We start from the raw sequence: 27,303 nt of genomic DNA, 5'->3' as shown, positions 1-27,303 counted from the left end.
GAGGGGGAGTGGGCGGGGGGGCCGGGGGGCCGTGCATCTCAATACTGGGCTATTTAGAAGGGAGAATTTAATAACAGGGGGGTTGGTTTTTACGGCAATAGATTTATTCCACCTGGGCTAAGAAATACATTCCACATCTGCCGAGCCGTGTAACCAGACTCTAATTAAAATCGTGTGCCAAGCCAGGGCCTGGCTGCAAAGCACAAAGCTGGCTTTTAGAGCGGCTGGGAAGCGCGGCCAGGCGGCCCGGGGCGGCAGTGGGCGGCACGACGGGCACGGGGCTGGCACAGGGGACACCTGTGTGTCTGCAGGGACCCTGCGACACGGGCACAGCGCAGCCCTGGGGACCAAGTGACACCTGTGTGTCTGCAGGGATACTGGGACACAGGGACACCCATGGGCATGTCATGCCCTTGGGGACAGGGTGGTGGCTGCCCACAGTGATGGTGACACCTACACGTGGGACGGCTGATGTCCAGGCAGAGGCAGTGCATGGGGACTGGTGACATCCACATGTGTAGGGACAGTGTGACACCGCACTGACAGCAGGGGGAGGATGACATCCCCTTTTCCACAGTGCTCATGAAGAAAGGGTGACATCGATGCACGCCATGGGCACGGGGTGACACCCACGCACCTGTAGCGACCAGGGCAGGGGGTGGCACCCCTGCTCCGTGACAGGGCGATGTCCCCAGCAGGGAGTGAGGGCGGGGCACACGCTGCGGGGCAGGGTGGCACGGTGACAGCCGTGTCCCCGCGGGCTGCGGGCCCTCGCTGGGCTTTCACAGCCCCGAACAAACAGCGGCTGTGTCTCGCCTCAACAGCCCGGCCTCAGACAGCGGCAGCAGCGCCAGCTCTGACGGAGAAACTAATGAAACCTTCGAAACAGCTTGTACGGCAGTAGTGAAGTGAGAAAAAAACCCCAGAGCGCTTGCTGCCAAGGAAAATACACTTACCTAGTAAAGCATGAGTAATAAGTGGCATTTTTTACAGTGTGAAGATATAACTTTTCATGAAAACACCAAATAAGGCTCCGTGTGAAAAGTGGCCGGCCTTTCTAGTTGCTTTTTTTCCTCTCCCTGTCTCTCTTACCTTTCTCTGCGTTCTCCAGGCCCTCGTGTGCTCTCCCCAGTGCCCCTTTTGCAGGAGCCTGTTTACGGGGCCGCCTGCCGCCACCCCCGGCGCGGGCTCCGTCGCCCTGAGAAGAAATGAGAAGGGAATGGAAAAACAGGAGCTGCTGTTCGGCGAGACTTTCTATTTTTAAAAGGTTAAAAATATCTATTTTCAGACACCAGCCCAGGAAGCGCTGGGGTGAAGCGCCGCGGCGGGACGGCAGCAGTAAACAAGGCCGGGACGTGCCGGGCGGCTCGGGAGCCGCGGCTCCGGGGATGCTCCCGGAGCACGGCAGCACCCGGGGATGCCACGGCGACAGCCAGCCGGGCATGCGGCCACGGGCACATGAGGGGTGGCATGAGGCTGCGGGGCCCCGTGCCACGGGGGTGCTGAGCCCCCAGGGAGGATGGCTTATCTTCCCCAGCATCACAGCCCTGGTGCCCTCGTGGGATGGGATGCTTGGCTATCCCACCACAGGAGTGGGATGTGGTACCCACTGTGGGAGGAAGGATGTGCAAAAGCCATCTCCAAAATCCCACGGATGCTTTTCCACCTTTGGTTTTGCAGCTCTGCTCCTTTCTCCCAGGCCAAGGCCCCAGTGAGGCTCCCTGGGCTGGCTCTGGCAGTGGCTGTGACCTTGTGCTCATCCCTGGCTCACGTGGGCAGGAGCACCCACACCTCACAAGCACCACATTCCCAGACGGAGAACCAGGCAGCGCTCCATTCCAGAGGGGCTGGAATGCTGGAAAAGGTGCTGGGGGTGGACACGAACACAGGTGAGCAAGAGGCCAATGGCCCCTGGGCTGTGCTGGGACACCTCCAGTGCTGGGGACAGCTCTGGGCCCCTCCTGCAGGAGAGACCTGGAGAGGCTGGAGCATGTCCAGGGCAGGGAATGGAGCTGAGAGCCCCAGGAGAGGCTGAGGGAGCTGGGAAGGGGCTCAGCCTGGAGAAAAGGAGGCTCAGGGGGAACTTTGTGACTCTGCAAAACTCCTGACAGGAGGGGACAGCCAGGGGAGAACAGGGACAGGAGGAGAGGGAACAGCCTCAAGGTGGGCACCAGCAGGAATTTCCCCATGGAGAGGCTGCTCAGGCCTTGGAACTGCCCAGGGAGGTTTGGAGAGCCCACCCTGGAGGTGCCCAAGGAATTCCTGGTGTGGCACTCAGAGCTCTGGGCTGGTGACAGGTGGCCAAGGGGCACAGTGTGCACTCCATGGCCTCGGGGGCTGTCCCACCATGCTGGGCTCGGGGGCTCTGCGGTGCCGGCGCTGAGGCGCGGCCCTGGCAGGTCCTGGCAGGTCCCGCTGTCCCTCACAACCACCGAGGGATTTTGCTTCCTTATAAGGCCCTGCTGCTCCCCGCTCCCGTGTCTGCGGCCGGGCTGGCATCGCCTGTCGGAGAGCAAAACAATTCCCAGCAGGCTGCCGGGACACCCTCCTGCCCAGCCCTGCCCAGCCCAGCCCAGGGATCCTCCTGGGATCCCCGGCTCTCATCCCCATGCTGCCTGATGTCCAGACAGGAAGGGCTTTTACCGAGCAGCCCTGCCCAGTGGAAGGGGGGCTATAAACCAGGCTCCAGAAGAAGGGATGGGGCTTTTGCATCCCTGGGAGCAGCGCTTCCCAGGGGCTGCTGGCTCGGAAGCACCTTGTCCAAGGAGAGCCCAGTGCAGCAGTAGCTCCAGCCCTGAGTCTGACAGTGCAACTCCTCAGTGCACCTGGAGAACAAGGATGACGATTCCTCTGCCTGAAATAAGGCTGTGAGGGAGGAAACACTATAAACTGCACTTCATTGAATGAACCTCTCCCACTGCTTCTCCTGAGGGTGTAAATGTGGTGGGAAGGGGGAAGAGGAGAGCAGATGCCCCTGGACTGGATCTCCAGCTATGAATGACCCATACACAGGTATAAAGATCTCTGCATGTCCAGGAGGAGCCTTTGGACCCTGAGCTCCACCAGTACCAGGTCCCAAGGTGGGAGATGTGCTCCACGTTCCAAGAGCCAGAGCCTGGCTCCCGGACATTTTTACCCCTTCCAGCCCCTGGGTGCCAGAGGAGCGACCCCTACCCACAAGAGATCCTTCTCCCTCTCTCCAGCCCCAATCCCTGCTCCCAGGCATCGCCTGGGGACACTCCACTCTCGGCCAAGGCGGCATCCAGGGACCTGAAGCCCCCCTGGGGCTGGCAGCCCGTGGAGTGGGGAGTATGAGATCATGATTTTTGGAAGTCTGAAGTTCTCCCGGGTCCTGCTCCTGCAGACATTAAGTCATTTTCCGGAGGAAGTGCCGTGTGACGTCGATCTGGTTACAGGAGCCGGGGTGGAGCCGCAGCTCCAGCGAGACCACGGCAGAGGTGAGGAGCAGGAGCACCAGGACACCCTGTCCTGGCCCTCTGCCACAGGAATGACACTCCAGGGGTCCAAACTCAGTACAAATCCTGGTATTTTGAGGTTTCAGATGCCCTAAAACACTCAGTTGAAAGCTTCCAGCCTGGTTTTGATGGAAGAAATCTTTACCCACTTCACCAGGCAAATGTCTTTGACTTCCACGCAGTCAAATATCACAACCCTTGGAAACCAGGATTTGACACATTATTTAATGAATAAGGACAAACAAAAAAATAAAAAAAAAAACCCCAAAACAAACCAAAACTGTGTTCAATGGGATTTGTTACTTCTCGCTGCCTTTAAAAATACCCTCTCAACTCTACCAAGAACAACAGAACCACTATGGCAGGCTGGGTTTTGCTCTCAACAGTTAAACTTTTTCATTGAATCAGAATAAGGCTGATCATTCTCTTCCCAGGCCACAGCACGGGTTTTGCTGGGTTGCAGCAGCTCCTCTCCACCAACCACTGAGGACACCAGCCCTGCCTGGGAGCACTCACCAGCCCAAGCTTCAGGAGTGCTCAGCATCAGCCCTCTGGAAAATCTTTCACATCTGTCTGTCAGCCTCAGCACAGCCAAGCAGGAGGCCCAGACCAAGAGCTCCTTTGTGGTACCAGGATTGCTGTGCTTTATTCCTCTCCCATAGCAGGTTCCTCGGGACCGTGTGCCGTGGCACTCTTCCTTCAGCAGGCAGATGATGAGATGTCCAAGGAAAAACTCTTCTCTTCTCTGGTTTATGCCTGTAAAAAAACCCTTCAGGCAACCCAAAACTTCCAAACCCTGAGATGCAGCACGTGCTGTTCCCTGGTACCTGCCTGGTGCTATCAGCAGTGCCCTCTCATCACCCTTCCTTCTGACTCACTGGCCTCCAAGGCTAAAGATCCAGTTCTTTCCCAATCACAGCAAAGCCTTCCCCCAGTTACTCCGGAGCCAATTGGGTGGGAAGCCTCAAGGATGTTTTTGTAAAGACAGAACACCAACAGTGTCCCAGTCTATAATTAGGCATCTGAGCAAGTTACGGAGGATATGTTCAAGGAAGAAAAGAGTAAGAGAATTTTATATGCACTGCTTTGTCCAAAAAAAGATTATGAAAGGCAGAGCAAAAACTATTTACCAGTCTTAGGGGGAAAATGAAGTACACTTCATTCAGCTAAAGCCGAAGCAGATGTTCAATATTTGTGTCTGTGCCTGAAGACCTGCTACATTACTGCTGCTACCCAACGTGAACATCTGGACCAATCTGAAGAGCTGGGGGTGTACAAAGAGGGGAGGAAAACACCACAACTCCTCTCCTAACTTAGCACCAAAGGAGTGATTAAAAAAATACAATTTCATGTGAACAGATTTAACAGCCTTTCAAGAGTTCCTCTAGATGCTGCCTCTAGCTGGCAGCTCCCACAGCGCCTAGTGAAGATGACTGAAATTATTGCAGTAACAAATAAAAACTTTTCTCTGATACAAAATCTAGTCCAGAGGGCTTCCTTACACAGTAAGCAGGACACCTTGCATAACCAGGGGTTGCATGTTGGCCCCACAAGCAGCAGCAGCTTGCAGAGAGCCACACGAAAAAAGGGAGCAACACTCCCAAGCTGCCAAGAGGAGATAGAGCCAGTTCATTTCTTCTGGAAAAATCCCATGATGGAGATCTGTTTGTTGGCTCTGCTGGCAGGAGCTGCCCCTTTCTTTGGGTTCTTCCTTTCTTCCTTTGGTTCTCTCTTGGTGGGCAGCACGGGCTGTTTTTGTGGAGCTGGTGCCTTGGGCTTGGGGAATTCATCCTCGCTGTCCGTGCAGGATTCGCTCTCGTAAACCTTCTCAGTCACTGGTGGAAAGAACAGGGAAGGGAGCAGAGGATGATGATGGTTAAACCATCTTTACACCAAAGACCTCCCCACTGCAGCATTCCCATTGCACTCCTGGGAAGGAACGCTTTGGGTTGAGGGAGCACATGTGAGACACAGGAATTAAGTCCAAAGTTAAGCAGTAGAAAATGACCTTGAGTTGTGCCAAGGGAGGTTTAGGTCGGGTGTGAGGGAAAACTCCTTCCCTAAAAGGGCTGTCCAGCCCTGGCACAGCTGCCCAGGGCAGTGGTGGAGTCCTCATCTCTGCAGGGATTTAAAAGCCGTGTGCATGTGGCACTTGGGGACACGGGCCAGTGTTGCCTTGGCAGTGAGGGGGAACAGCTGGAGTCAATGACCTTAGAGGGCTTTTCCAACCGCAGTGATCCTGAGATTCTAACTCATATGGCAAAGGCTGACAAGCAGCCATCAGAAAGTGATGAATCTGAAGGAGATCAGAATCAGTAGTTTGGCATTAGGCAATGGAACATCTACTTTATGGCTAAACCCCACCACTCTGACTTGGTCCGACTTCCACAGGGGCCAAAGCAATCAGATTTTCCAGAAATGCAGGCAAGACAACCTGGAGACATCCCCAAGCTGCTCCCACCAGCACATTGGACATAGGGAAGAGCAAGGCAGACGCCGCCCGTCTCCAGGGGCACAAACCCTTGGGGCAGCCTCTTTCCACAGAGGTGGCCAAACAGGGCCAATACAAAGAAAGCCTTTATAAACATCAGCCCAAAGCTTGTCTGCAGTCAGGGGCTCTGCCTGAAGGGGATTGCCAGCTCGCTGCTGTCAGCGTCCGGCGGTGGAAGCCCAGGGATATAAAACAACGCTCACGGAAATTAAACTGGAGTCAGCCCCACTGATGAAAGCCACCGTCAGATCCCAGCAAAGGTTGTTATATCAGCTTTCCCAGCAGTGCTCTGGGATTCTTCTAGTAAGCCATTTTTCTTTAGCAACTGTATTCTTTTAAACAGATGTCTTAACTTCCCTTCTTCTGGGAAACTGGCTTTCACTTGTATTAATGCATCAAATTAAATAAGGTTTCCTACGTCACCAGGGGCTGGGAAGAGGAATGCTATGAAATCCTCCTGGGCAGCGCTAGCAGGACCTCAGACAGGGACTGCAAACCAAGCAATCTCCCTTCAGAGGCAGCAGGCTTCTCAGGGAGCAGCTTCCCCAGACCACTGGGTGAACCTAAAACCCTTCTCCTGCTGTCAGCCTGTCAGGAACTGCTGGGAGCTCCCGAAGCGTGCAGTTAACCCCCTCCCATTGCAGCAACACAGCTCAGGTCAGCTTTCGTTGGCTGCAGTCTCAGCTGAACTCAGAAGTCTGTAAGTGCAGCACCTATGGGTACACAAATGCAGCTCCTGATGCCCCACTCACAGCCAGACTCCCTGAATCAGAGCGGCCCAAATGATGGGAGCTCTAAAATGCTGTAACACAAATTTCCCTCCACTGCACATGTGGATGTTCAGTCTCCAAGGCCATGTGTGTCCTTTGAAGCTTTAGGAAGTGCAAGGTAGAAGCACACAAGCTTAAACCTCAGTAATTCCCCTTTACTACAGACTAAGAGCAGGCCCTCAATCCAAGGATTTCTATTGATGCCTAGGAATGTTTCTTGTGCTTAACTCCACACACACTTTAATTGCTCAATTTCCCTCAGGGCTAATCCCTAAATTACTTTTGCTTTTTAACACCAATTCCTTGCTATTGCAGCTATTGTGAAAACCATAACTTAAAACTGTGGAGAAATATAAAGTACAGCCTCATTCTAATGTTAGGATTAAAACCTCTTAAAACCTAGTGCTGGTTTAAAAATAAAAAGACAGCGGGGAGAGCGGAATAACCCTCTATTTCAAAGAATAACTAAAATTTACATTAGCCAAGTTATTTAGCCTTTGAATTATTAGGCCTGTGCATGGAAAGGGTGTGGAATGGAAGGGAGAAGAGAAACTGGACAATAGCCAGACAGCAAGCTCTGCACAACAGGCTGGAGGATTTGTAGTAGAGAAAGCAGCATCTCCTCCCCAGCCAGTTCCTCAGTATCCAGCTCCATCCCACAGGATCTGTCTCCCAAGGGCCTTGCATTCCCTTGTCAGAACAAGGGATATGAACTGTAAAACCAGGAGTCTGAATTTTCCAAGGGACTGTGAAACTGTGGGGGTGAAGAGCAGAGAAAGAAAGGCAATACTCCCAGCTGAACCCAGAAGAGACATTCCTGTGCTCTGGATGCAGAGTCTGTACAACTCAGCTCCCCATCTAACGCTATTTTGTTCCATTTTCCTTCCAAGTGTTTCAATGGCTCTGTCTGGGATGGGAGAGGAGAACACCCCACAGGGTAATCAGCCAAAGCTGTCGATAACTCTGTGCAAGTCCAATTCTTGGACAAGAAAGCAGTACTTGGGATTTCAGCCCCAGTGCAGCCAGCTGCTGAGAGCCACAGCTCTGTGTTTCTCTGAAGGAGACACACCAAGCTAATGGGAAACAGAAGATGCAGCTCTGCAGACAGGTGCAAACAGACACAGGCTGAGTCTGGGCCAGGCAGCCCCGGAGCTGGGCCAGGAATGCCCGGGTGTCTCCGTGGCCAGCACCAGCACAGACCTGTGCAACAGCACCACATCTTCCCCAGCACGGCCTGAGCTCCACTGACATCCCCTCTGCCCAGCCAGGCTGGGGAACCAGGGTATCCCACACAATCCTGCTGACAACAGCATTACAGAAAACACATTCCACTGATACTCCACTCTGGCTCTCAGGACTTCTGTAGGGACTTCTTCCCTTCTGAAAGCAGAGCCACCCTTATCAGAAACAGAAACCCTATGAAGTATTTAAGCCCCACTGTTTATCTGGGATACTCTATGTTTCTTTAACATATAATCAAGTTGTGCACAGCTCTGGATTTATCCTCAAAGGAAAAAAAAAAAAAAACAACAAAGTAATCTCAGCCAGAATTTATCCCAGACCCTAAACCTCTTTCTGTACTGTTTTTAAAGGCTTGCAGCTTTGAGAGGAGAGTGAACGAAGGTGGTAATCATGATGGCAGGATAAAAGGGAAAATAACTGAAGGTCTGTGAATAATCAAAAAGGGGTAAGGATTCAGCTACAGCTCTGACTGCCTACCCAGGCCTTCACCAGAGGCTCAGTTACCTCAGTCTGGGAGCAGGAGATCCAAGTGGGATAACTAAGTGATTTTGTGAACCTCTTTCTATCCTGGGAGAGGCTGGCCTGTTAAATGGCCAATAAAGTGAGCTCCAGTGAGTGAATGTAGGGCACAGCCAGTCTTACCCATGCAGCCTTCCTCTTCATCAATAAACATCTTGGATTTCAGCACGCGCCTCCGCTTCCTCTTCCTCCCTCCAGCTGGCACCTGGAGGACATGGCAGCACTGTGAGAAACCAGGGGCTCATTTCTCATTACCTGGGAGCAGGTAATCACTCTGATCTGCTCTCACCTCTGTGGATGCAGGCTCCAGCTCAGTTTTCAGAGCAGGTTCAGGTGGTGGAGATGGAGCTCTCTCTTCCTCGGGTGTGGGAGAGGGTGGGACATCTGCTAAGAAGAAGAACACCTTGATGGCACATGGGTCTGATGCTACACACTGCAGTTCCCAAAGGAAGGAGAGTGAGATAGGATGGGAGAAGTGCCCTGGGGATTTTTGGTAAGCCAACAAAATCAGTTCCACCAAGGGAAACTTTAAAACCAGGCACAGGAACTGGCAGGTTTTAGCTATACATTTCACTTACTTGTTAGAAAAAGTGACTGTAATTTGTTTAGAAATTAAAAGAGGCAGGGTGTGGTAAAACAGTTGTTGCTTCACTGGTGGTGCTACACATCCCAAACAACCCATGCTATCAGCTTAACCCAAGGATTGAGTGCAGTACACTACCACACATCCTAAAACTTTTATTTGAAAAAAAGTTCAAAAAAGCCCCACAAAAATCCAAACCACCACAAAAACCAGAAGCTGACTCTCTCACTGTTTCATCTCCTCGCTCTCCTCTGGGTTCAAGGATAGGGACACGGGGCTCCATTCAATGCCAAGACTGATCAAAGCAGTCAAGAACACCTTCACACATTTGCAGGGAGCAAGGCGAGCCCTGGAGCCTCCACAGGCACGTCAAAGTGAGACAGGCAGGGCTGCAGAGCAAGGAGCGCGGCAGGGTCACGCTCCCGCGGGGCTGGCACAGGGACAGAGCTGCGGGAGATCCCAGTGGGAACGGCTGCCACGCAAGCGCTGGGCTGCGGGGAGTGCTGGGAGCTGGGAACACGCGGCTCCTGTGACCTATTGCTTCACCTCACACGGATGTGGCTGCAGCTCTGCCCTCGTCCCACCACGGAGCCGGGACCTGGAGCTGTCCCGAGGGGCTGGGGCCGTGCGAGGAGCTGGCACTGCAGGTTACCAGGGCTCCAGGGAGACAGCGCCGGGCTGCCAGGGCCCAGCAGTAAATCACATTCCCCCAGCCAGGACTCGGCCTCCCAGCCACGAGCTGGGAGTGCAAACAGTGGGATAATACCGCTGGGCTTTCACCCTGCCCCGGGTGGCAGCGCTGCTCCAGCTGGAGGTGCTGCGCTGCCCGGGGGCTGCGGGCAGCTCCTGCTCTGTGTCTGTCCAGTCTCAGACACCGGGGGCTGAGGCCTCCACACACTGCCCAGCACCAAACCTGCACTGCCACGCCCAGCACCAAACCTGCACTGGCACTGCCCAGCACCAAACCTGCACTGGCACTGCCCAGCCTGGCCTCTGCCCTTTGCAAGTATCTTTGGCAGAGGATATTTGCAAAGGGGGGCTGAAAACCAGCCTGGTGAAAAGCCTCTGCCATGCTCAAGCAGGGGCTGCTGAAGGCATTGTCAGTGTGCCAGCTCCACTAGGTCCCTTGGGGGAAATTTGGGCTTTTTTCAGCTTCCTTCAAACAATTTCCCCAGCTTTTGGCAGGCAGGCAAAGGCACCTTCTCCTCACGTCAGAGTGTTTAGGACTACTATCAAGCTCTTTTATTACTTTATTATCCTCTTCTAGCCAACACAGCCCTCTGACATGTGATAACTCCTGAGTCAACCACTAGCTGCTGCCCACAGTTTGCTCAACAGCAACAGCTGCATGAAATAGATACAAGTTGGGCAACTGGATGGACCAAAGATGTAAATCCTGGCTTTGTTTGGTTTGCTCTGACCCTGCCTGGAAAAACTGTGAGAAGCTTTAGTGCTTCTGCTGTGGCTCTCCAAAACCCACGGAGTTTGTAGGTCACAGTGCCACTGAAATCACCCTCCAAAGTGGCTGTAAAACACTTGTCAACACTGTGAAATGCTGCCTGTGTTGGTACAGCTGAAGCTGCCAAACCTCCTGTCCTCTGTGGGAGCACTTGCGGAGTTTGTTCTGGCACTGGAAGCAAAACAACCTGCAGTGACTAAGGAACCCTGACACCAATATAACTTTTTAATGAAAAATCATTTAAATGGAGAGGATTGTGCCTTATGCCCTCTGTGTGTTTCCAGCTTGGTACAATGTGCTGCTGCTGCTGTAAGGAGAGCTTATTTAGGGCTACTTTTAGTACATCAAGAGCAGACTAACACAGAACAAAGCAGAAGACCTGGTCTGACATGGAATTGCCCATCAGTGCTTCACATCAGCCATGCAGGCTGAGTTTCACACCCACAAAACCTTGCTAAGTGTGCCTGCCACCCCAGGCCCCCTTTAGCTCACTGATGCTGCTGATTCAAGTTGCCCCTGCTCTCTGGAGAAACCTGTTTCCAACCTTTCCAAGGATAGATGCTCTTCAAGTTCAGCTGCTGTACAGGTATTTTTTTTATTGCTTTTTTTTTCATCCAACTCACAGTCTTCTACTTCTGTACTCAATATAATATTACCAGTTTGGACTCATTAAAAATATTCCAAACAATTCAAATCTGTCTTCTTTCATCTGGTTGGATTTAGAAGGGCAAGCAGAAGGACAAAAGGACCGAGTTCTCTCAATTCTCATTTTCTCTTTTCAAAGGGCAAACTGAGTGATATCCAAATTTGTATATATGTGCTGTAATTTGCATAAATTTACAATTCTAATGCACAGCACAAAGAAATGAAGAACAAAGAGGGTTCTGATGCAGGGGCAGCAACAGCAGTGACAAAAACCTCCCCAGCGCCTGACCACTCTTTCAGGGAAGAACTTTTCCCTAATCCAACCTAAACCTGCCCTGACACAGCTCCAGCCATTCCCTCAGGTTCTATCCCTGGTCACTAAAGAGAATGAAAATAAATGAGACCAGGAGGCATCCCACTCAAACCCGTCAATTGTTAAACATGTGCTGAGGTCACACAGGTGTCCCATAGGAGACCAGAGAGTTCTAACATTCCAAACTCCTGCCTGAGCTCACAGGATGTGGATGAGCTCAGAGATTCCAGCCAAGCAAGGATGGGCTGATTTCAAAATTCCCTCCTCAGAGCTAAACAACTCAGCTTGTCAGTAGGGGAGTGATGAGGAAATGGAAAGAAAAACATTCAAAGAAATAAATACCAAAGAGTGTGGGCATATATGTATATATATATTTTATAGCCAAACAAGGAGCTTCATGCTGGAATGTGATGGAATTAAGGCTGATCACAAAGAACAGCTTCCTGAGAGATTTATCATCCTGTGGAATAGTCTAAGGAGTGACACATACCTGATGAGAAAGACAAATGACAAAGATCATTTGCAATTATGTGGGCAGCAGGGAAACTATGGAAACAGGCCTAGAGGGGCATGGATACTGCACAGATACCAACAGCAGCCACCTCTCCCTGGCACTGCAGATTTCCCTGATGTCCTGGTTGTTGCCATGTGCCAGCCACACTAAATGAGGAATCAGCTCTGGCTCCCCCGAGGGATTCCACCCCCTCACCAGCACACCCCACTTGCTGTTTCACCTTCTTTGACTGGAGCTCTACACCAAGCTGGTGGTTTCAATTACTCCATAATTGTCCGTAACGATCCCCAAGTTCTTTTCCTGAGCAGCTTGCTGGATGACTGTTCCATTTAGCGCATACTCCCGAGCTCCATTCCAATTTATTTCCCAGTTATCTACATTGAACGGCATTTGTCACCTCGATTATCCAAATTCTTTGGGATCCAGCCCTGCTGTTCCTCATTACGAGCCCAAATCTTGCAATGTTCTGGGCACCCCACTCCTGTCACACCACTGAGGAGACGCAGAGTCGCGTGGGATACGGCTCAACTGCTTTGCCTCCAACTTCCCTATCATCCCTTTTCTTTTTGGATGTCTTGCTTCCAACACTGTCTTCCAAACCCTTTCTATGAACAGACAGAATAAAGATACTAAAAATGACCCTGTGAGGAGAGGGAGGCCACTTGTGAGTGTTCCCTCCCCACATGAACTGGCTCTGGCCAGCCCTATGGCTCTGGAAGGCGCGCTATCTTTCACAAGAGATTTGGGAACCTCCTTCCCACTGTCAGGGGCACTGGCAGCACACTGGTGAGGAGACAGCCAGGTCTGAGCTAAGCTTAAACAAAGACTGAATCCTTGTTTTGAGACATCTCAACTCCATGCCCAAGTGCTTGCAGCACAAAGATAAACAGAAAGCTCAGGCTACAGCCATTTCCACGGTCTTTAGTCCTTTAAACTATTCCCTCAATCACTGACCAACAGATTTGGAGAGTAATGTTTTGGAAATCAGAACCCTGACCTACATGCCTGGTTGTTTACAGATCTTACCTTCCTCATCACTGCTGTCAGACACGAGCTGTTTGATTCGCTTCCTCTTTTTCTTGACATTTTCGGGATCTCTTTCTTCCTCGTCATCTGACCTATCCGCTCTCTTCGTTTTACTGCCACAGAAAGTACAGGGAAAAGAAAGGGAATGAACACCCATTGTCTCTCATGTGTGCATGAAAGCATCACGTGCACCTGGACAAGCACATTCCTCATGGAAGGAAATCAAATGCCCCTTAAAATCCTGAGCATCGCATGCTCTGACCTGTACACTGACTGCACAACCAGGCAGAGGTGCACCAGCACTTCCAGGCCTCTCAAACTTCCCCACATGCAGCTCTCCAAAACAAGGAGGATTTCTTTAGCCCCTCTGCAGTTCAGCCCAGTACCTCACCTCGCCTGGCCACGGCAGCCTGGCAAGAGCCTACTTCTGATCTTGTCTCTTTAGCTCAGGCTCCCAGTGTCCCCAAAAGCATCACTCAGAAGCTCTTTTGACAGACTGCTTGCCACTGACTGACTATGAGGTAGTGTCTCAGAATCCTGGAGCCATTTTTAAAGACTACTGGAAAAATAAAATAGCTTCTTTCTTTTTAATGCTGGCGAGACGTGTCAGACGAACAAGCCTGGAGGCTAAAGGCCCACGTATCCTCAAAGAGCTGGGACAGCCCAAGTGGCCTTCCCAACTCCAGGCTGCCAACACCTCCAGGCCCTTGGCTCCTTGGACAAGACTATCAATAAGACAAGCAGTTAGAGCTAGCTGCGATGGTGGGCTGGGTGGTGTGCTTACCTACCCAGTTAGACATGGATTGAGACCACCAATTAATTACTCATAGGCCACCAGAGAGCCATCAGCCTGTAGTGATTCTTTGTCTCTGTCAGTTTGGGTTGGATTAAACACAAAGGGCTGAACTTAAAATTAACTTGGAGCCTCAGCCCAAAGTAAACCAGTGGCATTGAAAGCAGCCCTACATGAGCTATGGAGATCAACAAGCACAACTTTGTGCTGCAAGTTGTGTACATACAGGCTTGGGAATATCCCACCTTCCCTGCAGGACAGGTGCTCCTGCCAGCCCTCCCCACTGCCTGCAGGGTCTCTCCCAGGCTGCTCACAGTGGGAGGCTGTCTTGTGGACAGCCATCCCCTCCCACTGAGGACAACCTGGGCCCTCTCCCTTCCCATATGCAATGGCACCCACGGCCCTGAGGCACCTACAGCAGCAAATGGAAAAGAAACACCAGGAAAAAATCCTGACAGACCATTTTAGTCAGGTTTAACACACTTTAGTAGATGGAAACAGGAGGTGAGCCAGCAGTGTATGACCAGCCAGCTCCACGCAGGCTGTCCCCAAGCAGGTTCACAGGGACCCTGAAGGCATGACCCACCTTTTCTTGTCCTTTTGCTGAATTCTGACTGACTCTGTTTTCTTCCCAGGTTTCTCTGCTACAGTATTAGGAGATGACTTTGGTTCTGCTGCAGCAGCTGAAGGCTTCACTACTTCTTTCTCCTCCTTTGGCTGCTCAGGCACAGAGTTGGCTTTGAGTTTATCTGTGAATAAACCATTCAAAAAGAACAAACACTGGGCATTCAGTCTGAGTGACAACTTACAAAGCAGCTGGCTAGCTCTGTGCACCAAGATTACAGACAACACTACCCATCGTGTACTTAGGGATCTAGACTGGCCAAGCTGTGTCAGACATGGGAAAAAGAAGGGCATGCTTCAATTTCTAGGTGATTTTCCATGGTTCTGCTGCTCCTGATGTCAAGCCACCATGTGTGCTGCAGCAGTTAAAACTCTCTGGAAGAGGACTGGGAGGCAGTGGCAGGAGATCACCAGTGGGGTCAGAGGCTGCTGGGAGGGCCACAACATGGTGCCAGTGCCTTTCTGGGAGTGCTGGGAAAACAGGCTGGCTGCTTCCCTGGGCAAGGGCAAACAGCACTGGAACGACAGCTCTCTAATTTATGACCAACAGCAGAAAGCCCAAGGACCCCAGTGCTGTTAACTCAGGACTTTCTGGCAGTGGTGGAACCTTTGAAGCCAGGAGAGACATGCACGTAGGGAATAAATCTTTCTCCTGCAATCCCACCCTCTGTTCATGCACATAATCATTTCCAGTTCTGCTCAGTTTGCTCCTTCTCTGCAGCCACCTCACAGGTTTCCTCAGTGTGCTCCCTGACAGGACTCAGCAGAGAAGGGAACCCCTTTGGGAATTCTGGAAATGCATCCCCAAAGCCTTCCCCATCACCACTGGGTCACCTTTACTATGCCTCTTTGGGTTTTCAGCACATGAGCTTTGGTCCAGGACTCTTCTCAGACCTTTAGAATGTGCCCCAGTTAATTGTAGTGATTGTCTTTAGGCAGAGAGTGTCCTCAGCTCCCCCAGTCTCACCAAAACAGGGACTCAAAGAGTCCCAGCAGGGCTGTGCCTCATCTGCTCAGTGCTGGAACTGTCCCCTGCAAGCTCTGACAGATGTCTGTTAGAAGTGAACTCTGCTGTTTACTCTCTCCCAAAATTCCTCTTTGAAGCCTGTACTCACTGCTATAAGGGAATCTTTGAAGGAGGTCCCACAGTCCTTTTCCAATATTCCAGTATTTAAAAGCTTCATCACAGTTTCTTTTGACTAGGGTAATTCAGAAGGGACCTGCAGAGGCCACCTAGTCCAAACCTCTGCTCAAAGAGAGAGGCCAGCCCTCATTTTTATTCTCCATGTATCAGTCCTTCAGTTTTTAGGAAAGAAATTAACCCTCAAACTAACAATGGGCTCCTCAGTGCTGTGTGATGAAAAGCAAGCACCATTAACATGCCCTCAAAACAGATTTTGGCAAACATCTCACCAATAGCTGGTCTTCCAGCCAGGAGAACTCACTTTAAATCAGATTTCTTCTGCACTAAAAATCCTTCCTGGGTTAGTCTGCTCAAATATGTCATTTTAATTGATCTCCCTCCAGCAAGCTTTTTGTCTGAAAAATTCCACTGAAAACTCTTAATTTTTGCTTTAAAAGTTGTGTGCTAAAACATTAACCCCTTTGAGTGCAAAAGAGCAGAAGAAAGTGTGGAAAACTATTAGGAAAGAAGGGATATAAAGAAAACCCAATGAGTTTGGTAGAGTGGGGATGGGAAGACCTCTACTCCTTTCTGTATGCCTCTCATCATGGCTCTAGTAAAAAACACTTGATTCTACTGAATATTTTTACATTTCTACCCAGCTTAAATAAAGTATCATTAAAAAAAAAAGATACTTCAAATAATCCTCAGGTTTGTTTTTTTTTTTAACTACTACAGGCTGTTATTTGACCATGATGACCTCTGAAAACAGAAAAGCACTTACTCATAGCAGCTTTTCCAAAGAAGTTGTTCATGATGCTGTTCTTTGTTGGTGGCTTGCTGCTTGCTGCAGACACCTGGAAGCAAAGAGAGGAATAAGCACAGGAATTGCTCCCAGCCCTCAAGGTGCACAGCACTGCTTCTGGACAAGCAAAATAACAGATTTGTTCCCACTGCCTTAGATTTTAGCAGATGTAGCAAATTCTCTGTTTTGGAGAATTTGAAAATACTCATTGGACACCACGTGCATCAAAGGGGCCAGAGTAAGTTCCTAAGGACTCCTCAGCCAGGCCTTCGGATCCAACTTGGGGCACATTCCATTACTGAAATAATGCTTGGGACTAGGGTCAGCTCCCAGCAAAGAACTGCTCTGTTTGCAAACCATCAGTGCCTCAGTTCACAGCAGCCAGCAGAGGAAAGAACAGATTGGCAAAACCAGGAAGGTTTATCCAGCTCCTCTGGCACCTAGGCTGTTTGCAAGGAAGTATCACTGCTCTGTTGCACCAGTGCAACCACCACAGTGAGAAATCACACCCACACCACCTAAGAAAGTGCAGCCTCCTAATCCAACTTCTTTTCATGCAGATAAAAGGCAAACACACACTAAAGTTCCCAAAACACTGCACACTTCCCCAGTTCTAAACTCTCTATAAAAATCAGAGAAAGGAACCCAAACGTTCTCAGCTGTTACAAAAAGGCCAAACCATCCACAGGGAGTGTTACCATTTTAACACCCATTTTTTCTGGCCACATCACTTTAAAAACAATTATACTAATTAAAATGAAAACATAATCCTACCCTGGAAAAACAGCAGTCCAGAAGATAAACAATTTAGTCTTGCACAGGTCAAGCTCCGAAACTTCCCTCACCCACCAAGTTTAAACACCTTGATACTTTTAAGACCTGGGCTTCTCATGTTTCACTTATTGCTCAAAACAAATCCTTTTAAGCACAATGGAGGGAGCAAGATCCTCAGCTGGTGTGTACATTGGGATAGCTGGAGACAGCAGAGCAGTTGTCTCCATAAGGCAGCTATGCTGGTTTACACTTGCCCGAGATCCCGCTCATTGGGGAACGTCAGAGCTACGGCAAATAAACCTTTGTGGAGAGATCCAGAGTGTGGCACGAGGGGTTTTTGCCCCAGGTGACTGCACACACTTCCGAAGGATCCCTGAGCGCTCCCAGTGGGAGGTGGGCTTGGCAGGAGGAGCAGTGCAGGGGGTGGCTGAGCTCCCTGAGGCGGTGTGGGAGCGGATCTTAGAGCCAGGAACCGAGGGGCTGAGGTCACTTACGCCGGGGGCCTCCTTGGCCTCTGCCTTGGCCTCCTTGGCTGTGTCCTGGGCTTTGGCCGCTGCTTTGGCTGCAAACATGCCCATGATGCCCTTCTGCTGCTGCGGGGGGGCCTTGGCAGCGCGGGGCCCGTGGCCATTGACGGTGGCCTCGGGGTCCCTGTGCCGCGGGGGGCTCTGCGCGGGCGGCGGCGCGCGGGGAGTGTCGGGCGGCGTCCGGGGCACGGCGGCAGCGCAGTGGATGGCACTGAACCTGTGTGGGGAGTGAAAATCCCATTAGCCCTCTCAGCTCTGGGGGCTCACCTCGCCCTGCCCCCTGCTGCAGCGCCGGCGCTCCTCCGGGCCTGCCTTCTCCTGTTATGGAAAAAGGAGCAATTTAATCTGTGCAAGGGACAAGAAAGAAAGGCTGGCACAGAGCAAGAGCCCTCTGATGAAAAGATCAGCTGAACCTGTCAGCAAGAGCCACAGTGTTCACATGTCAAACAAGCTGTGCAGCTTTCCTGGGGGTAAAGGCCTTCTCCACACCCAGGCTGGACAAGGAGCAGGCTGCATTTTATTCCTAAATGGGCTACGCTCTCTAAAGCCTGTGGCAGAAGTTGTATGGCTGAGTGAGGATCTAAAACGTTTACAGCTTTCTGATGCTCTGACAAAGCCCACAGCTGCTGCAACAAGCAGCCCCACTCAGACAGGTAGGCAAGTCCCAGCTGAAACTGAACAATTGAAATGGCTCAGAAAATATCCACGACATTCCGATTGAACTACACAAAGTCATTTCCAAGTAATCCCTGAGAGCGAGTGGCAGCTTGGTTTACAATGGTCTGAAACTTGATTGTTTGGGGATATGGAGACACAAGAACTAAATGACGTGCTCACAGCTACAGCACAACTCACTGACAGTCAGGAATAGCAGTTCCCAAAAATAGCTGAACTCTGCTCCCCACTGTGCAAATCACAGGCGACGCTTTCCAGATTTCCCACAGAAATGCCACAAAAGAGCCCAGCTCACGCCTCCCAGCCCACTGAATTACACAGCATATTTTTATTTGCCTAAGAAATAAAGCAGCCTTCTGCCAGTTCATTTCTGTGCCTCAGCATTAGCTGCTCACGTGCACAGTCCACTTCTACTCCCATCAGGATCTGTATTAACAAAACAACACCATCTCCACAGCATTCCCAGGCTGCAGCAGCAACCTCTGACATTCAAACCTTTAAAGGAAGGAAAACAGACATTGAAGAAAAATAATCCTACTCTCCTTTATACTTTCAATCTGTTTTTAACATGGTTAATACAGCTCTCAGGGCAGCGTGAGCTCCTACTCTAAACACCACCAGCCCTCCAATACATAATATTGTCACAAATAATATTGTCAATGGTTATGTTGACTGTGCAGCAGAGCTCAGCTAACCTTCCCCTGTTTCCAAGTCAGCTTGCCTTGATGCTGCTGTGTGACTATACCTTTATAGGCTTGACCCATAAATCACTAAATAACCACTGAAAAAATAGGCAATTGTTGGATTATGCTCTGCAAACAAGGAGCTGCTTCTGTTTGGAAAACTGGCAACAGGCATTAAATCCAGATACTGGTATCAGTTAGCACACCCAACCACCTCCACTGTCTCCACTGCAAAGCAGGTCTCACAGAAACCCAGAAGAGAACAAAGATCCTTGTCCCAGAGCTGTGAAATACCTGGACAGGCAGGGAGGTTCTGTTTGCTACAAACCTCACCTAATTAAACCTCTGGCTTTTGCAGGTTCTGCAGGAATCTTCTCCCAAGTGTCACAGACAATCCATGCAGATGGCAGGAGAGGGGAAATGGGATCAATTTGTATGTACTTCAGCCAGGTCACAAATTAAGAAGGTGCAATTTTTCCTAGTTTCCTTGGGAAATCCTGCTTCAAAGCTGGATTTACAGGCAGCTGTGTCAGAACCTGGATTATCTGAACCTTCTGGATGTTTAAATCTCAAAGGATACAAGCATCCCTAAGGCTGAGATGCCTAAGAGTGAAGAGAGTGGCAGCAGCAGCCACACCCAGGGCACGTGGCTCCACTGAAGTGGCCACTCTCCTGTCAACACTTTGGATACAACCACATTTCTCCTCTCGGATTCTACACTCCTCCTATGACACACCCTTCAGGCATCCCCCTGTAAACCAGATTGGTCATGGCAGCGTGCAGCCCCATGACTTCAAGCTGAAGCTGTCCTGGTGGGAACAACACACAAGTGAGAAGCTGCAGCTGCCAGGCGCTGCCCAGGAGGGAGCAGTGACTCCAGGGCACTGCATCCCTCCCAGCTCTTCTCCAGCTCCCCCAGCAAGGACACTGGTGCTGCCTGGAGTGTCCTGTGTGCTTCTCCTACGTCTCAGAGACCACAGCCTCCTTGGAGCTGCAATGAACCCACACAGAGCAAAGCCCAGCTCCTGGAGAAGGAGTTCCTGTGAGACATCTTCAGAGGACTGGACAAGTCCAGAAGATGAGAACAGTTTCACAAAACAGAAAGCAAACTCCTGTAAACGCTTTGCTGAGCACACCTTCATGGTTTTATCAGCCTGTTTCGATTTTCTCTTCCTGTGTGGCTGAGAACTGTATTAAAATGATCATGATTAAGTGTGGCCTGGGAAAGAGAGAAATGTTTCCAGCCATCAGACAAGCAAGGTACTGGAACAGTCTCCTTGTCAGAGTAAGGACCAAGTGAACCAACCGTGAGCTCAGTTTACACAACAACCACACAATGTGCTCTTTGGGCACTGCTCTGGCAGGACTTTGAGGCTATCTTTTCCTAGCTTTCTAAAAGCCCAGGCCTATCTGGTAAGCAGTGGAGTCTGGAAGTGCTCCAGAAGGCAAAGGGAGGCAGGACTCACTTGCTGCAGTGCTGCAGGTTTGCTTTGACGATGTCGTAGTCGGTGTTGTAGAGGGGGGAGCTGTCCTTGAGCAGGGCCTTCTGAATGCTGTACACGTGCACACTGGCAATTGTGGACAGCTTGGACTTCATTGCTGGGGAAAAAGGGAAAAAAAAGCCCTCTGTTAGCACACCCAGAAAGATTGACAGCCAAACATGACTATAAAAAGGTCCAACCACACCTCCTCCCAATGCTCACTAATGAGGAATTCAAGGAGCAAACCCCACAAGCCTGTCACGTTTTCCACTACACACTCTTGGTTCTTGCACATCTGCCTTACGAGGGATCTCTCTGTGTTTACCTTCAAAACAGCCAGTGCTTGGGATGCAGAATAGCTGAGTGAGTACCTAGCTAAGGCAGAAGGAAGCTGGTGTCCAGCACCACAGTGTCACTCCCACCATTCTGTCTGCTGGAATGAAAACTTTATCTCTTTTATGCTACTTAGACTGCAACCCCCTTGAGACAAGGGCTGGCTTTCAGGAATTCTTTGTTCATTGCTTATATTGTTCTTTCCACAGAGTCCTGGTCTGAGGCTGAGCTTCTAGGCACTGTAAAAATACACTCAGTAATCATTTCTTGGGGCCAGGCCTAGACTATGCAGCCCTACTCCCATCAAAAATCTCAGCCTCTTCCAAATATAAGTCATACCTTTGGCCTGCCTTCCAATACAAAAACCATGAGCAACCCTTTCCTCCACAGCAAAACAGTGTTACACAGCACACATAACTCAACAAACATGACACAGAGTAGTTGCACTGCCTGACAATCTCCTACTCAGAGGAGGACAGCCCGAGCTACAAATCCACTTCAGATTTCCAACAACGCAAGTCCTTCAAACAAAGTGAGGTCACTAGCTCAGATCTTTAAGGTCACAAATACCACAGTGTGCTCTCAAGTGCCAAAGATGTTATTTGAAAGTGATGAAGAGCCTGCAGCCGCGTTTCAGCTCTGTGGGTAACATTTCATCAGCAGGACCAGAAAGATGGTGAGACAACAGACAGTGTTGCAATGGGGGTTTTTCCACCTTTCACTCACAAAAGTGAGGTAAATGTTGCATGAGAAGGTTTTAACACCCATGGGACTCGGAGCAAAGACTGCAACTGCATTGAACCAATGCCCAGAATTACCAGTTTCAGCATTCCTGGGGGCCTGAAGGCTCCCAATTGTTCTGGGACAGGACTGGTGTATTGTTGTCTCCCTGCTGTCAGTGGCAGGGAGGTGGAAAAGAATCACTGACCAAAAAAAAAAAAAAAATCAGACTCAAATCACAAGCCTGAATGTATTCAGCTGCTGGCTCATATACTCCAAATTCTGAGAAACAGCTGGTACAAAAAGTACACACCTGACCCCAAGAGCCTGGCTGGGCATTTACGTGCAGATGGCAAGTTCTGAGCTTTGCTCATTTTGCTGTTCTTTCAAAGAAAAAAGTTAAAGCCACACGGCTTTCCCAGCCTGCTTACCTTCCAGTTTATCCTCCCTCACTACTGCGACCTTGTGGCACTGGAAAAAAAGAAATACAATCTTAAAACCTGAGGCTGTATGCAAGACTGCTATTTTCAGTTATTAAACAAGAAAGTCTAATGATTATTGTAGCACAGAACACTGCCAGCGCCTTTAAACACTCATCAGTTTTTAAAGCTCTGAAATGTGCTCTCTGGCCAGTCTTTAAGGTCTATACCTGCTCCAGGACATTTAATAGGCTGTGGTTGATACTGGGAGGATCCAGAGAGACAGACTGAAAACCCCACCACTAATTCTGTGTTAAACAGATACCATGGACCTGTCTGAAATCAGGGAAAATCCTGTTAAATTCAGGCTATAAACATGACACTGCCTGTGCAGCTTTAGTTAAACACATCCCATTATACAAAACTAATGCAATAAATAATCACCTTCCATTTCAGGCAGATTTGAGGATTAAAAGACAATATTCCATGCTTGTGAACCAGTTTATTATTTAGGAGAACAAAAAAAAGGTTTGTGGGTGGGTTTTTTTTTCCAATCTACAAACAAAAGCCAGGACACCCTGAGATTTACAATTCCTAAAACAAGACTGGATCATATTGCAAGAGATATTTGTAATATATTGTAATAGGTATTTAAAAACACTTAGTGGGATGTCAAAGGCATTTAGTGTTTGGTTCTTAAATTTGTGGGAAAAGGGGAGCAGACACTGAATTTCCCATTTTCTTTTAAAAACCTCTGGGGTATCTGCCTGAAGTTTTAGCTGACATTCTTGAAAAACTTGAGAAGCTAAATTAATTAAGCAGCAATTCCTTTGCTTAATAAGCTGAGGCACTTTAAATATAGAACAGTGTAAATTAATTTATGTTTATTTGTTCAGCAGGATTAAAAAGTTGCTTTAATTAGGCAGCAAAAGAGCAAGTGAAAAGAAAGAACACAGGCAGGTAAGAGAATAACCAAAGATTAGCAGCCTTGGCCCCTGAGTGCAGAAAGCAGCAGGGAAAGAGTGTGCAGTGTTAAGGAGGAGCACTCCAGAGGGATTTCCATGGCTCTCCCTGTAGGAGTGCTGCAGCTGCATCCGCAGCATTCCGGCTACACCTACTGCCAGCAGGCAGCAGTGCAGGGCTCTCCCAGCTGTGCAGGGCTGTCCCAGCAGTGCAGGGCTCCCAGCAGATTTTAAAATAATGGGGGACAAAAGTCACCTTCATATTGCTTCCCTTGGTGGAAGATTCCCTGCCTGTGCCAAGGGACTGGAATGACATGAGCTTTAAAGTCCTTCCCAACCCAAACCATCCAGTGACGCTGTGATCTTATTTTAAAAATGCACAAGCTGCTAAGACAGAGTAAACAAATAATTATTTGTTCCTATGTCAGAAGTCACCTGTACATTAAATATAACAGTACATGTTGGCACTCCCCTGGCCAGGGGGCCAAAAGATTTGTTGTTTCCAAAAGAAATGGGGGTAAAATGGGATCATATTGTAATAGATATTTGTAATGTACTGTAATATTGTAATAGGTATTTAAAATCACTTAATAGGATGTCAAAGCATTTAGTGTTTGGCTCTTAAATTTATGGGCAAAGGGGAGCAGACACTGAATTTTCCCATTTTCTTTTAAAAACCTCTGGTGTATCTGCCTGAAGTTTTAGCTGACATTCCTGAAAATCTGACAGGTTAAATGCATTAAGCAGCAATTCCTTTGCTTAATCAGCTGAGGCACTTTAAATATAAAATGCTGTTAATAAATTCATGTTTGTTTTGTTCAGCAGGACTAGAAAGCTGGTTTAATTGACAACTCCAGCTGTAGGTGTGCTGCTGTGTTTGCTATTATTCCCTGCTAGATGAGCTGTCCCTCCAGCACCCCTCAGGCTCTTCCAGGCCACAGCAGACCCTGGCAGGTGGATAAGCTGATCCCAGGAGGGCCCCTCCAAGGTTTGGTGGTCTTTGCTGCCCAACAGCAGCGAGGGGATGGAGGTGAGTGGTGACAGGATCTGAGAGAGTCAGCGAGGAGCCCTGGAGTGTTATCCAGCTCTGTGTTCCCAAAGCATGGCCAACTGATCCCTGCTGCTGCTGGGACACCCCCTGAGCCTTCTCCTGTCCCTGTGCAGGAGCGCTGGCAGCTCCTGCTGCAGAGCCAGTGCAGCCTTGACCCCAGGGCCACAGCAGGAGACAGCAGACAGCAGCAGAAAGGCTCCCAGCCAGAGCCCCGGGAGAAGGGAAGCACTCACAACGTGTCCATTCTGGAGGAGGTTTCCTGCTACCAGGTAGGTGACGTGGAGCTGCGCTCCCGAGTTCTCCCGGCGCTTCCTCTCCACGTAGTCATAGAGCATCCTGCACAAAGGAAACAGGGTCAGCCAGGCGGGAGAGAGCCTGCAGCCCTGCCGGGGGGGAACACCTGCCACACAGGCACACCATCTCCCCAGGAGTCATTTATTTCCTCAGGACACTGCCACACAGGCACACCATCTCCCCAGGAGTCATTCCATTTCCTCAGGGTTCATTTTCTGAGACCCCTGCTCCTCCACCACTGTGGAGGATCCCAGTCCAACAACTACAGAAACCAAAGGGCAAACACATGTAACAGTATATAACACATATAATAATATAATATAATATAATAAAATATAATAAAATATAATAAAATATAATAAAATATAATAAAATATAATATAATATAATAATAATTAATATAATTCTAATTATATAATTATAATAATATAATATAATATAATGTAATATAACGCAATATAATATAACATAATATAATATAATATAATATAATATAATATAATATAATATAATAATTAATATAATTCTAATTATATAATTAGAATAATAATATATTATATTATATTATATTATATTATATTATATCATATCATATATAATGTATATATATGTACTATATATATAATATGTATAATAATACATATTATGTATTTTAGTATAAAAATACATTTAATAGTATATAATACATATAATAATATGCAATAATACATATAATATATAATATATTACATAGATATATCACATATATAATATGTAATTATATAGAGTATATAATACATATATTATATATAATCTATGTAATAATGTATTAATAAAATACATTTAATAGCATATAGTACATATAATGATACATAATACACATAATATAAAATAATATATATTACACAGATATATTATATCTATAATCTATATTATATTAATTATATTATATTATATTATATTATATTATATTATATTATATTATATTATATTATATTATGTTATGTTATGTTATATTATATTATGTATAAATAGTATGTATATTATATGTAATATGTACAATGATACATATAATAATGTATTTTTAGTACAAAACAGACTGACCAGCACACAGGAGGTTGTTCCAAAGCCCCTTGAGCAGCAAGGCACCCCTGCAAGCCCCGAGGGAGGAGCTGGGGAGTGCCCGGTGGGCTGGCAGGGATGCCTGTGCCCCAGGACACAGCCAGGGCTGCTCCTTTTTCCAGGGGAATCGTTGTAAGGGGGTGGGAACAGGAATGAGGATGGAAGCGGCAGGAACTGGGCGGGCTCTGGGGGAGGCAGGGACACCTACTGTTTAGCCTGGTTCACGTGCACGCCCAGGGTGTAGCTCAGCCATTTGTAGGTCACCTGGAAAAACCCAAAAACCCCAATTTCAGTAAGGAAACCTTGGCCTCTCAGTGCCACACACCTCCCCTCCTTGGCTCGCTGGCCCATGGAACTCCTCGGACGCTGCCCTCCCTTCCAGGAAACCCACATGGACACGCGTGCCTCAGGGAGCAGTGTGAATCCCGAGAGCTGTCCCAGAAGGTGTGGGGGATTTCTGCCCCTGCCCGGCCCGGGCACACGGGGGTCTCCAGCTGCACACCGTGCCACGCCGCAGGAGTTGGGGCTGGGATCCCTGCCCTGCCCTGCCACTGGGGCAGGCTCATCCCTGGCACTGCTCCTGCCCTGCCCTCCCAGCCAGCCCGGGCTCTGGCTGCAAACACAGCAGCTGGGGTCTCCTGGGTCTGCACTGCTCCTGGAACAAGCGACAAAGCCCCGGGCTGGGAATGTTCACACTGTCAGACCTGTCACTCCAACCCCGCCCCACCATCTCCTAGGCAAAACCCACTCCATTCCATTTCATTTCATTTCATTTCATTTCATTTCATTTCATCATTTCATTTTTCATTTGATTCATTTCATTTCCAAAAAAAAAAAAACCCTTTGAAACAAACTTGGGAAGGAGCAGACCCCCCGCAGAAAACTTTCTGAACTGCCTTCAAAACAGTTAAGGAATTGGGGAAGAGAGGAGGGAAAACGGAGGAGGAGGAAGAGAGGGGAGAAGGGAGAGGGAAGCGGGAGGAACAGGAAGAAGGAAGGGAAAAGGAAGAGGAAGGGGAAAAAAAGGGGGGAAAGGGAGAGAAAGTAGGGAAGGGAGAACGTGAAAGGGGGAAAAGGGGGAGGAAGAGGAGATGAAGGAGGGGAGAAGGAAAGGGGGAAGAGAGAAGGAATGGGGAAGGAGAGAAGGGGAAGGAGAGAAGGAAAGGAGAAGGAGGAGAAGGAAAGGGGAAGGAGGAGAAGGAAAGGGGAAGAAGAGAGAAGGAGGAGGAGGAGGAAAGGGAAGGGGCAGCGGAAGGGAGAGCAAGGGGCGGCGGGAGGAGGCAGCGGGGCAGGGGAGGCCGCGGGGGCGGCAGGAGCGGGCAGGGGCGGCGGTAGCGGGCGCGGGGCGGCCCCGCGGCGCTCACCACGCGGTTGTGGTCGGTGACGAACTCGTCGATGTTCTCCAGGTACAGCTCGTCCGCCGCCATGGCCGCGCCGGGCCCGCGCTTCCCGCCCCGCGCCTCAGCGCCGCGCGCGCGCCGCCGCCATGGCAACGGGCCCGCCGCCGACGGCGGCCGCGCGGGGACACGCCGCGGCGCGCGAAGGCGGCTCCCGGGGCTCCCGGGGCTCTGGGATCGGCTCCGGGATCGGCTCCGGGATCGGCTCCTGTAGGAGCCTGCTGGGCTGGAGCCCCACGGGAACAAGGGCTGGCCGTGGGGCTTCTGATCGCCGCCCTGGTCCTGGCCCTAGTCCTGGTCCTGGTCCTGGCTGGGTGGAGTGTGGAAATGAAAGGAAATGAAATAAAATAAATTTAAAATAATATATTAAAATATTAAAGTCTTAAAACATTAAAATATTAAAATATTAAAGTCTTAAAATATTAAAATAGTAAAATAAAATAAAATAAAATATGAAATTAAAATAAATATAATTAAGATAAAATATTAAAACAAAATAAAAA

At 49.3% G+C, this 27,303-nt stretch overlaps 1 protein-coding gene and 1 long non-coding RNA gene across 5 annotated transcripts in view; both read right to left on the bottom strand.

Annotated features, from left to right (window-relative positions):
• The window catches only part of LOC135295119 (uncharacterized), a 28,615-nt gene extending 27,402 nt beyond the window's left edge, over positions 1-1,213 (bottom strand). For both annotated transcript variants that reach the window (XR_010357158.1, XR_010357159.1), the window contains exon 1: positions 1,093-1,213. This is a non-coding gene — a long non-coding RNA (uncharacterized LOC135295119). The remainder of the gene's footprint in view (positions 1-1,092) is intronic.
• A 2,469-nt stretch (positions 1,214-3,682) lies between these two features.
• POLD3 (DNA polymerase delta 3, accessory subunit) lies at positions 3,683-26,896 on the bottom strand. 3 transcript variants are annotated; one of them, XM_064411205.1, is made up of 12 exons: positions 26,768-26,896; positions 25,612-25,667; positions 24,242-24,344; positions 22,008-22,047; positions 20,509-20,641; positions 17,652-17,901; positions 16,363-16,435; positions 14,418-14,580; positions 13,039-13,151; positions 8,788-8,885; positions 8,622-8,703; positions 3,683-5,311 (listed from the first exon to the last, which is right to left on the bottom strand). In XM_064411205.1, exons 1-12 carry the CDS (start codon positions 26,828-26,830, stop codon positions 5,106-5,108), a joined length of 1,380 nt encoding a protein of 459 aa, XP_064267275.1. In that variant the 5' UTR covers positions 26,831-26,896; the 3' UTR covers positions 3,683-5,105. The 3 variants fall into 3 exon arrangements, with proteins under 3 accessions (XP_064267275.1, XP_064267276.1, XP_064267277.1); XM_064411206.1 differs by having other exon boundaries at positions 8,788-8,882; XM_064411207.1 differs by lacking the exon at positions 26,768-26,896 and adding an exon at positions 26,274-26,350.
• Positions 26,897-27,303: the final 407 nt, after the last annotated feature.

The sequence above is a fragment of the Passer domesticus genome, chromosome 2, assembly GCF_036417665.1.
Source record: "Passer domesticus isolate bPasDom1 chromosome 2, bPasDom1.hap1, whole genome shotgun sequence".
Classification (NCBI taxonomy): domain Eukaryota; kingdom Metazoa; phylum Chordata; class Aves; order Passeriformes; family Passeridae; genus Passer; species Passer domesticus.
Note: the sequence above shows the minus strand (reverse complement) of the source record. Positions and strands in the feature narration are given on the sequence as shown.